The following is a 12161-nucleotide window of genomic DNA, read 5'->3' on the forward strand; positions in this document are numbered from 1 at the left end:
GGCCGGGTGTGGTGTCTCACGCCTGTAATCCCAGCACTTTGGGAGGCCGAGGCAGGTAGATCACGCAGTCAGGAGTTTGAGACCAGCCTCGCTGACATGGTGAAACCCTGTTTCAACTAAAGATACAAAAATTAGCCGGGCGTGGTGGCGTGTGCCTGTAATCCCAGCTGCTCTGGAGCCTGGGGCAGGAGAATCGCTTGAACCTGGGAGGTGGAGGTTGCAGTGAGTTGAGATTGCACCAGCCTGGGTGACAAGGAGAGACTCCATCTCAAAAAAACAAACAGACAGACAAAAAAAAAAAAAAAGAAAAGAAAAACTCAACCTAAAAAACCAAAACAAATTTTCTAATCATTTAAGAAGAAACCATAATCAACAGAAGATCTGCAGTAACACAGGACACTGGTGGCAATTATGAGACAAATGCTCTCACCCTAGGAGACAGTGACGAGGGGGGGCCATCACCCCAGGGGACGGTGACGAGGGGGGCCCATCACCCCAGGAGACAGTGATGAATGAGGGTGTCGCCGCCACTGGTGAAAGACTCACCTGCAGGGAGAAGGTCAGGGCCAGGTCTGTCTCCACTTGTCCACTGGGGGGCAGCACAATCTCATGGGACCGCAGGATCCGTTTGGAGCCCTGTGATTAAGCAAGATCTGTTCTAGTTCAAAGGACTGCATCTCAGAAGGAAACAAGGCAACGATGCCATGACTCCTGCACCTAAAACCGGCAGGATGGCAGCCCTGCAGTCTGGGGGGTGGTAGGCACAGTCTGGGATAATTCTCAGAGGTGCCCCGGCATCTTTCCCAAGAAGCTTAAAAACATCGAGACCCTTCGGCCCACAGGTTCCACCTCCAGGAACCTGCCCTAAGACATGAGAGAGAAGCCAGGAGTGGTTCCTGCTAAAGTTAACGCGATCACAAAACAGACTCCACGATCAGATGCAGCAGCACCTGACTGCGCTGCCCAAGTCTGCCTGGCAGAACAAATCTGGGAGGCACCAAGCCTCTTCTGGTTTTGGTTTTGAGAGACAGGTCTCGCTGTGTTGCTCAGGCTGGACTTGAGCTCCTGGGCTCAAGCAATCCTCCTGCCTCAGCCTCCTAAGTAGCTCAGCCTACAGGCGTGTGCCCCCATGCTTCGCTTAAAGCATTTTTTTATTTTTTATTTTTTATTTTTTTTGAGACAGGGTCTCACTCTGTCACCCAGGCTGTAGTGCAGTGGCTGGGGCTCAACTCACTACAGCCTTGACCTCCCAGGCTCAGGCAATCCTCCAGCCTCAGCCTTCCTAGTACCTGGGACTACAGGCATGACCACCACAAAAAAAAAAGAAAAAAAAAAAAAAAACAATAATTGTGGTACTTTGTTAAGAGACAAGGATTAGTCATGTTGCCCAGACTGGTCTCCAACTCCTGAGCTTAAGCAATCCACCCTCCTCGGCCTCTCAAAGTGCTAGGATTACAGGCATGAGCCACTGTGCCCAGCCTAAAGCATTTTCTAAACAGAAGAATGATCAGGGCTGACTGGTCCTCTCAGGGAATAAAATATACAGACATATGATACTTAAAATATGGAGAAGCTGTCACAAAAAGGAGAGTAGTAGAAGCCTAGATGTAGGTGCAGGAAATGCATGACCACCTGAAAACACAGTTTATACCCAGTGATCACGCTTCAGGCCAGCAGGAGACATCATACACACCTATGCTAAATGGATAACGAGTCATTTGGATGAAAGACAACAGGACCCCAACAGCAAACTTTATATCAAAATAGGTTCCTAATGGATTGAACGTGCTTATTGCACTGTTGTTTTACATGGGACCATCCCGACAAGGATGAGCTCGGGGACCTCGTGCTCCAAGAAACAAGCAGCCACTGCGGGGTCCCAGGCACGAGGCTCCCAGAGGCCGGCGCGCAGGCCACAGTGGATGAGAGGTGCCAGGTGGCTGGAGGGCGGGAGGTCCAGGACAGACAACGGGAGCCCGGGGACAGCCCAGGTTCGGGTGGGAGCAGTGGGCCCTCAGGACAGGTGCGGGTGGCCCGCATGGCCATATTCGGGCTCCATGAGATACCCGTCAGGGGCTCTGGTCCTACCCTTGCGCTGGGGCCTCGGGTGCAGTGCGGCAAGGGGCAGTGCGGCTCTCCTCAGCCAGCCTCCTGTCCCCTCTCCTCTCCCCAGGTGCCCCTGCGTTGTGGTCTGGGCTCTCCCTGCTCTTCCCCTTGACCCTTCAGAGATGTTTCCCCGCAAATGTGCTCTGCATCGGGTCCCTCTTAGCATCCCCCCTCAGAGGACCTGCAGGGACCCAGCTGTGTCAGGAAAAAGAAAGTGTGTGCCACCAGCCGGGGAGGCGAAGGTGCCCACCAGAGAAGGATGAGGGGCAGGTGGGGCCGCGGGGCCAGGCTGGCTGCTTCCCCCACAGGGGCCTGGGTGGAGAGGACACGCCAAGAGAAGCGGGCAAGGATCTGGGGGGGATCAAGGGAGGCCAAGGGCCACGTGGCTGCTGAGCGGGGGTGGGCAGGGAGGGCATGGGCAGCCAGTCCATGGGGTACACAGAGGGACTGGAGAGGTGGGGCTCTGAGGGGTCCTGGGGCCAAGCTCTCAGTCAGGACACAGGCTGGGGCAGGACCAGAGACAGGCAGAGGGAGGAATGGGGCCAAGGAATAGGGTCAGTGTGGGGTAGGGCCCCATGCCAGAGGTTAGAGGTCTATCCTAAGGAAGGGGCGGGCCCTGGGCCAGGCATGGGGTAGACGCCAGCACGGCCCCTGTGCAACAGCTACTTGTTCAAAGCCTTCGAGAGGTCACAGGACCCACTAGGGTCAGGAGAGAGGCCCTGGCACCTGGGGCTGGGAGTTCTGGCTCGGCCCTCACCTCCTAGAGTGCCCTCCACCCCAGAGAAAGTGGGCAGGAAGTGGGTGCTGAGTGCAGCAGGGAAGCCCTGGCTCCGGGTGCTTGGGGCCCGTCCATCACTGTGAGGTGACCCGACGGCACCTCTGCCCTGGGAAGGCTCCATGCACGTGACCTCCGCATCCCAGAAGGCTGGGTCTGCCTCCCTTGTGCGGGACGGGACTGGACCCAGGAGCAGCCTGTCATTCCCACGCCCCCCGCCTCCCGGAGATGGCATGGGCTGCCCGCTGTTTTGGCGCAGGGCCCCACACTGGTGCACTGACTCGTCTCCCAGCCACATGGAAAGCCTACACAGCACCCAGCCACAGCCAGGGGCGCAAGGAGCCTCACCTGCATCTTGACGGCGATCACCACGGAGATCAGCTCCTTCTCCAGCTCCTTGAAGACCACCAGCTTCTTCAGAGTCAGGCTGCACAACCTGCAAGGCAACGCACAGCTCAGCCACGGGGCTCCGTCCTCTCCTCAGAACGTGACCCTGCGCCGTCCTAACACTGCGTCACCCTGGGAGCTTGCACCCCGGGGTGCAGGGCAGGGTATGACTGCCTGGGCGGCCCCAGGACGTCACGGGGCTCCAAGACATCACCCCGGCCGTCCCTGCACATGGCGGGTGCCCCTCAGCATCCATCAGCTGCCGGGCCAGAGGTCTCATCTCCTGAAGGCCCCTGAGGGTTAGCCTCCCTCCCATGGAACTCACTCAGTGTGGCCTGTGGACAGGCAAGCAGGAGGGATGATGGGCCACAAAGAGAAGATCTGAGAGTCCTGAGCCAGCTCCCAGCTGTGAGAGCACAGGCCTCCCCTCTCCCACGGCCCCAGGCTCAGCCTCCCCCACTCCTGCCCACCCCAGGCCCCCCTGCCCATGGCTGGGATATGCTTTCCCCCAACCTTCCTTCTGTTCATTTCACCTCCGCCATTCTGTCCTGAGGCCACAGGAGTCCTGAAGACGCCAGGGACAGTCTGAAGGACACACCCACAGTGACCAGGGCTCTGTCCCTGGGCAGTGGAAGGGTGTAGACCCAACCCTGCCTAGTGGTGCCCCATGTGAACATGCATCTCCCCAGGGCATCTGCCATACACACGCCGGGGCCCCAAATCCATCCAGTGAAGATGCCCAAACCACCCCCCGACCACCTGAAGGTGAGTGGGTGCAACGCCCGCACTGGCAAGCTTTCCGGAAACTTCGGCACAGCTCTCTTTGAAGCTTGGCTCATTTTTCTTCTTGCTCAGGACAGTGGAAGGGTGAAGGCACCACCATCCAGACAGGGATGGCACTGCCTGCCCCACATGGCTTCAGGCTCCAAGACCAACAAGTTCTGAGTGGCTGTGGCTGTGCTGAGGACACTTTCCCTTGGGGAAGTCTGGACTTGTGGCACCCACCTCCTGGGCTGGTGCTTGGCCCTCAAAGTATGAATGTAAAACACCAGAACAGGCACCGGCCACAGCTAGGCCACGGAACGCAGCACCTACAGTGGCTGCCACGTGCTTCCGTCTCCACCCCTGGGCACTGGGTGTGGACATGGTGGTGGGAAGGCAGGCCCTTCCGGCACACATCCCTGCACCCAGCAGCGGGAGCACTGGCTGGATACAGCCTGTGTATGACTGCCTGGGCGGCCCCAGGACGTCACGGGGCTTCCTGAGCACCTGTCAACCCATTTGTAAAATGGAGACCACGGAGACCCCACTCCCATCCCGGCTGCTCAGGTGATGATGGTGATACCGTCTACACTCCACTGAGCTGAGAGAAATCAAGGGGCAGACACCAGAGCTCCCTGGGTGGGACGCGCCTGACTCAACAGCAGGGCAGCAGGTGGCAGGTGCAACGGGGACAGTGGACGGTGGGCAGTAGGGGAGCCATGCAGGCGGTGGGGGAGCCGTGCAGGCGGTGGGGGGGCGATGCAGGCGGGGGGGGGGGGGGAAGACATGCAGGCAGGCAGTGGGGAGCAGCGGTGCGGGCAGGGGTAAGGGAGCCGTGCAGGCAGGGCCACGGGGTGCTCTCCGCAGACAGAGCTGCAGACGCGAGCAGGGCCTGACGGCCACCAAAGTCACCAGCCGGGCTGTGTGATCCTGCATGGGACCAAGTCATGCACAGGGCGGCCTGTTCCAAACAAGATCCGGTCAGTGTAGCTCATAGAGCACAAGACTGACCCAGAAACAAGTCTGCTTTCCAACACCAGGAGACGGACCTACCCAGGTCAGATGTTTTATTTTTCTGAGTCCCAAGTTAGATGTTTTTAAGTCCAGCTTTTTAGGTAAGCAGGCATGGAGCTTAAACAATGAGCGTGAAGAGCCTGTCTACCACAGACATCACTGTCACAGTCCTTCCAGTCATTTTCGAGCTGCGGTCAGACCGTCCACTGTCGCCCGTCAGTGTCTGTGTGCACAAGGTGTACTCCGAGGCCACCGGTGAGCTTTAAGGTCATTCTCATACTCAGTATATCACAAAATAAGTCAGGCATTAAGTCAGTCTCCTAGGACTTGAAAGAAGCACTGAACGGCCTGGCCTGAGGGGGCACTCCTCCAGCAGGGACCCTCGCCCTGGCTCCACCCCACTCCACTGGGGCTACCCAGATTCCCATAGACTCTCTCTTACTGAACAAAATGCAAGAGGAAAAAAGATACAGACAGACTAAGCGAGAGGTGACATGAACCAAGACAGACCATATGCTGGGTCACACCACAAATCCTTCACAAACACAAAAGAACTAATGTCATACAAAGAACACGTTCTCTGACCAAAATGGCGTTAGACTAGCAATCTACCACAGAAAGATGGTGGGGAAATTCACAACTGCTTGGGAAACTAAAACACATGGCCCTCAACAACCTATGGATCAAAGGAAGTCTCAAAGGAAATGAGAGAACACTCTGAATGGCACGGAAATGAAAACGTAGCATGTCAAATCTGCCAGGTGCAGCTAAAGCAGTGCTGAAATGAGAATTTATAGCATTAAGTGCTTATGTCAGAAAAGAAAAAAGATTCAAATACACAGTCTAAAGATTCCTTTTTTTTTTTTTTCTGAGACGGAGTCTCGCTCTGTCGCCCAGGCTGGAGTGCAGTGGCGCGATCTCGGCTCACTGCAAGCTCCGCCTCCTGGGTTCATGCCATTCTCCTGCCTCAGCCTCCTGAGTAGCTGGGACTACAGGTGCCCACCACCATGCCTGGCTAATTTTTTCTATTTTTAGTAGAGACAGGGTTTCACCGTGTTAGCCAGGATGGTCTCAATCTCCTGACCTTGTAATCCACCTGCCTTGGCCTCCCAAAGTGCTGGGATTACAGGCGTGAGCCACCACGCCCGGCCAGATTCCATCTTTTTTGAGATGGAGTCTCGCTGTGTCTCCATCTCCAGGCTGGAGTGCAGTGGCACGATCTCGGCTCACTGCAACCTCCACCTCCCAGGTTCAAGCAATTACAGGCGTGTACTACCACGCCCAGCTAATTTTTTATATTTTTGGTAGAGACAGGATTTCACCATGTTGGCCAGGCTGGTCTCAAACTCCTGACCTCAGGTGATCCACCCACCTCAGCCTCCCAAAGTGCTGGGATTACTGGGCCACTGCGCCCAGCCCTAAGGTTCCATCTTAAGAAACTAGAAGAGCATATTAAACCCCAAGTAAGCAAAAGGAAGGACATTAAAATGATAAAGAGGAACAACTAAACTGAAAATAGATAAACAATTAATAAAACCAAATGCTAGTTCTTTGGGAAGATGAATAAAATTCATAATACCTCTACCCAAACAAAGAAGAAAGTAGACAAAAGTTGCCATTATCAGAAGTACAAGAAGGAAAGAATGATAGACCTTACAGACTACTGGAAAATACTATGAACAACTTCATGAATAAAAATTTGACTACTTTGAATTTAGTACCGATTTTCATTAATTTTCATTTCCCTAGAAAGTCACAAACTACTAAAACTCACCATGATGAAACAGATAGCTGGTATACTCCTATACCTATTAAATTGAATTAATAGTTTGAAAATTTCTGGGCTGGGCGCAGTGGCTCATACCTGTAATCCCAGCACTTTAGGAGGCCAAGGTGGGCGGATCACTTGAGGTCGGGAGTTCGAGACCAGCCTGATGGTGAAACCCCGTCTCTACTAAAAATACAAAATTAGACAGGCATGGTGGCGCATGCCTGTAATTCCAGCTACTCAGGAGGCTGAGGCAGGAGAATCGCTTGAACCGGGGAGGCAGAGGTTGTAGTGAGCCGAGATTGTACCACTGCACTCCACTTTGGGGGACAGAGTGAGACTGTGTCTCAAAAATAAATTAATAAATTAATAATTAATTAAATCTTCCAAAAAAAAAACTTCCAGGCAAATTCAACCGTATATTAAAAGCAGAGGCAGGGCAGGGTGGCTCATGCCTGTAATCCCAGCACTTTGGGAAGCTGAGGTGGGTGGATGACTTGAGCCCAGGAGTTTGAGATCAGCCAGGGTACACAGGGAGACCCTGTCTCCACACAAAATACAAGAATTAGCCAAGTACGGCAGCACATCTGCAGTCTCAGCTACAGGTTGTCCAGGCTGGTCTCAAACTCCTGGCCTCGAGCGATCTGCCCACCTCGGCCTCCCAAAGTGCTGGGATTACAGGTATGAGCCACCATGCCCGGCCGCAGATCACATATTTGACACAAATTTTATCCAGAATATGTAAATATGAACTCTCAGAACTCAACAATATGAAAACAAACAACCTAATAAAAAGTGAGAAAATTAGTAGGTGTGGTGGCGGGCGCCTGTAATCCCAGCTACTCCAGAGGCTGAGGCAGGGGAATTGCTTGAACCAGTGAGGTGAAGGTTGCAGTGAGCTGAGGTCGCGCCACTGCACTCCAGCCTGGTTGACAGAGCAAGACTCCATCTCAAAAAAAAAAAAAAAAAAGTAAGCAAAATATTTGAACAGACGTTTCACCAGAAAAGATACATTGATAGCAAATGAATACATGAAAAGATGCTTAAAACTATTAGTTATTACAGAAATGCAAATTAAAACCAAAGGAGATACCAACTACACCTATTAGAATGGCTTAAAACACACAAAAAATAAAAAAGCTAATACCAAGTGCTGGTGAGGAGGCAAAACCACGGGGACTTCCACACACTCCAAACGCGCAGAACGCCACTTGGCAGTCACTGGAACGCCGTTTGGCAGCTTCTTACAAAGTTAAACATATAGGACCCAGCAATCCTGCCCCTTGGAACTGGGCCAAGGGAAATAAAAGCATGTGTCCCTACAAAGATCTGTAATGCAGAGATCTCTAACAGCAGTTCTATTCATAACTGCCACCCACTGCAAACCCAGATGTCCTTCACGCAGAGACAAGGACATTCTGGCACACCGTGCAACGGACTACGACTCAGCAACAACTAGGAACGGATCACTGACACACAATAGGATGGATCTCAAAGGCATCGTGCTGAGTGAGAGACGCCCGTGTCGAGAGGTCACACACCATTTTTGTCCATCTCTATGGCACTCTGGAAAAGGCAGAGCTGGAGAGACAAGGCCAGGTCAGCAGGGCGGGTGGCTGCTGGGGACTGGGTGGCTGCTGGGGACTGTTTTGGGTGGACTGCCCAGTGTTCTGTGCCTGGTTGTGTGGTGGATGTTAAGCTCAGAGCTGCATACGAAAAAAGGCGTGAGGGGTGAACCTTTACCATAACAATACTGTCTTTTTTTTTTTTTTTTTTTTAGACAGAGTCTTGCTCTGTTTTGTGCAGTGGTGCGATCTTGGCTCACTGCAGCCTCTGCCTCCCGGGTTCAAGCAATTCACCTACCTCAGCCTTCTGAGTAGCTGGGACTACAGGCGTGTACCACCACGCCCAGCTAATTTTTTGTATTTTTACTAGAGACGGGGTTTCACCATGTCGGCCAGGCTGGTTTTGAACTCCTGATCTCAAGTGATCTACCCACCTCGGCCTCCCAAAGTGCTAGGATTCCAGGCATAAGCCATTGCACCTGGTCTACCAGATGATACTTTCAAAGTTTTTGTTTTATTAAAGACTGCCACAAGACACATATCAACCAATTGCAAACAAGAAGCTCTACTGTGGCTGGGCACAATCACACATGTAATCCCAGTACTTTGGGAGGCCAAGGCAGGTAGATCACTTGAGGCCAGAAGTTCAAGACCAGCCTGGCCAACATGGCGAAACCCTGTCTCTACAAAAAAATACAAAATTTAGCTGGATGTGGTGGGGTGCACCTGCAGTCCCAGCTACTTGGGAGGCTGAGGTGGGAGGATCACCTGAGCCCAGGAGTTGGAGGCTGCAGTGAGCTGTGATCGCACCACTGCACTCCAGCCTAGGTGACAGAGGAAGCTGTCACACACACACATACACACACACACACAGAGGCAGCAGCCTGGATCCTCCTGTGGGTGAACTAATTGTAAACAAACAAACAAACAAATCCATGAGAGGCATTTGGGGGCAATGGGCAGGGTACTGCAAGACTTCCCTTCCTCACCACTCAGGCTTCCACATTTTTGTTTTTTTTTTTTTTTTTTTTGAGACAGAGTCTTGCTCTGTCGCCCGGGCTGGAGTGCAGTGGCCGGATCTCAGCTCACCGCAAGCTCCACCTCCCGGGTTTACGCCATTCTCCTGCCTCAGCCTCCCAAGTAGCTGAGACTACAGGCGTCCGTCACCTTGCCCGGCTAGTTTTTTGTATTTTTTAGTAGAGACGGGGTTTCACCGTGTTCGCCAGGATGGTCTCGATCTCCTGACCTCGTGATCCGCCCGTCTCGGCCTCCCAAAGTGCTGGGATTACAGGCTTGAGCCACCGTGCCCGGCCTGAAGCTCACATTCCTTACATTTGGTTGACCAGCGCTCACCATCCACGCAGCACAGCCCAGTGCCCCCTCCCCCAAGATTCCTGTCACAAAAACAGCAGGCTATGGCTCCCCATCCCTAGGGAGGGGCTCTCTCTGCACACTTGGAAGGAGAAAGTCGCAGCTCATGGTCCTGCAGTAGACAGATCCTGCCCAAGGGGGACGTGGTTGCCCCTCTCAGGCCTGTCTGCTGTCACTACACACAGCTACAGCCACCGTGCAAATACTGAAAGAATAAAAAGCTCCAGCCTGGGCAACACGGCAAGACTCTGCCTCTAAAACATAAATAAATAAAATAAGGAATAAAAAGAATCATTTGCATTCAGAAACTGTGCAGATAAACAAAACATGTTGTTTGCTTATTATCCACTGTTGGTTCTGAGACTGAGGCCTAAAGGTTTGCCTAGGCCAGGTGCACCACACTTGGCCCTGAGAAAACCATAACAAAGACACCAGAAAACCTGCAGAGGACGATTCATCACCAGCCTGCCACTGTGTTCAGGACACCTTGCAGCTGTAATAGATTCAACAGCAACGAAAGAAGAGCAAAGCGTATTTTAAAAACAACTCAATATAAAGTAAAATCACAGTGACAGGTGGAAACTCAATGCTCACATCCGAGACAACTTTTGAATACCCACAGTGTTATCTCTTTCCTCTTTCACTGTGTCTGCTCGAAACAGGAGAAGAAAAGAGCCAACATGAACCCGAATCCTAGAGAAGAGGCTTCGGTTGTTTTCTGACAGAGAGAAGCGAGAGGCATACAGGAAAAGTTCAGATACACAAAACCCACAGGCCGCCAACAAGAATGAGCAAATGTTCTCCACACTTAGGATCTGTTTACAGAAATAAAGGGGCCCGACCACAGAAATGCACTGCGTGCTCTCCACGCCAGCCCTGTTTCTTCCCCTCTGCAGGCACTGCAGGCCTCAGAAGCGTGTGTCTCTGTGCGTGGCCGAGACGGCCAGCCGTCTCCAAGCTCCGTTCTCCAGCCCCCTGCCCCTTGGTAGCGAGCCTCCCCACGCTAGCTGGGTGATGGCTGCCCAGCCAGAGAGAAGGCAAGGGTGCTGAGTAAGCAGCCCCGCCAGGGGCCCTGAGCAGAGGCAGCAGGCTCACCCCGGCAGCAGGCTCTGCCCGCTCCTTTCACCCTGGCTGCAAGGGCAGGTCCCAGGCAGCCACCACGGACCCAGAGGCAGAAGCCAAGCCAAGGACAGGAGATGTCCCTGGCCAGCCCTGGACCACGGACACCTGCACCACTCCACAGGCAGCAGGAAGCACCAGCTCAGCCAGCCCTTCATTCCTGGCTCTGGTGCAGAAAAGTCACCTGTGCTCTAGACTAGAGGTCCCTAACCCCTGGGATGGGTTCCTGGCCTGTCAGGAACTGGCTGCACAGCAGGAGATGAGCACCGGGGAGCGAGCATCCCCACCTGAGCTCCGCCTCCTGTCAGGTCAGTGGGGCATCAGGTGTCACAGGAGAACCCTGCTGTAACTGTACATGAGAGGGATCTAGGCTGCACATCCTACGAGAATCCGATGCCTGATGATTGGCGGTGGGACCGTTTCACTGGAAACCATTCCCATCACCGTCTGTGGAAAAACTCTTCCACAAAACCGGTCCCTGGTGGCAAAAATGGGGACCGCTGCTTTAACTCATCCCACTCCCCGCTTTGTTCCTTCCTCTTTTTCACGAGATTATTCATCCATTTGGAGTTGTTGTGTGTGTGTTGTGAATGATTGCATTTTGTTTCCTACATGAATATTCAATTATCACCAAACCATTTACCTAAAAGCATATCCTTTTCTCACGGATGAATGAGGCCATTTCTGAAGCACACTATGATCGTGTGTTTCTGCTGGTACATTCCATAGTCATTGTTTACACTTCTGCCAATTCCGTATTGTTTTAACTAGCATAACTAATTTAAATAAATTTGTATCTGCTAAGGGTAATACTCCTTCTTAGCCAGACGCAGTGGCTCACACTTGTAATCTCAACACTTTGGGAGGCCAAGGCGGGTTGGGTGGATCACCTGAGCCCAGGAGTTCAAGACCAGCCTGGGCAACATGGTGAAACCCCATCTCTACAAAAAATACAAAAATTGGCTGGATGTGGTGGCTCATGCCTGTAATCCTGGGACTCTGGGAGGCTGAAGCGGGCGGATCACCTGAGGTCAGGAGTTCGAAACCAGCCTGGCCTACATGGCGAAACCCCTCTCTACTAAAAATACAAAAATTAGCCTGGCGTGTTTGCTACTTTACTAAGCTTTTCCAACCAGCTTCCGGCTTTTGTTCATATTCAGTTAAGACTTGTTGTTTGTCATCTCCATTCCTTTTTTTTTTTGTTTTTTTTTGAGACGGAGTCTCGCTCTGTCGCCCAGGCTGGAGTGCAGTGGCCGGATCTCAGCTCACTGCAAGCTCCGCCTCCCGGGTTTAC

General features: G+C 52.8%; 1 protein-coding gene across 4 annotated transcripts in view; it reads right to left on the minus strand.

Annotated features, from left to right (window-relative positions):
• The window catches only part of PACS2 (phosphofurin acidic cluster sorting protein 2), a 78912-nt gene that overhangs the window by 45699 nt on the left and 21052 nt on the right, over positions 1-12161 (minus strand). For all 4 annotated transcript variants that reach the window (XR_003306766.1, XM_026447502.1, XM_026447501.1 and 1 more), the window contains exons 2-3: positions 3230-3317; positions 547-636 (exon numbers count right to left, since the gene is read on the minus strand). Coding sequence is in view for 3 of the 4 variants with exons in the window: in XM_026447502.1 (XP_026303287.1) it covers positions 547-636; positions 3230-3317 (178 nt within the window). In the remaining variant the exon portion in view is untranslated. The remainder of the gene's footprint in view (positions 1-546; positions 637-3229; positions 3318-12161) is intronic.

The sequence above is a fragment of the Piliocolobus tephrosceles genome, chromosome 6 (genome assembly GCF_002776525.5).
Source record: "Piliocolobus tephrosceles isolate RC106 chromosome 6, ASM277652v3, whole genome shotgun sequence".
Taxonomy (NCBI): Eukaryota; Metazoa; Chordata; class Mammalia; order Primates; family Cercopithecidae; genus Piliocolobus; species Piliocolobus tephrosceles.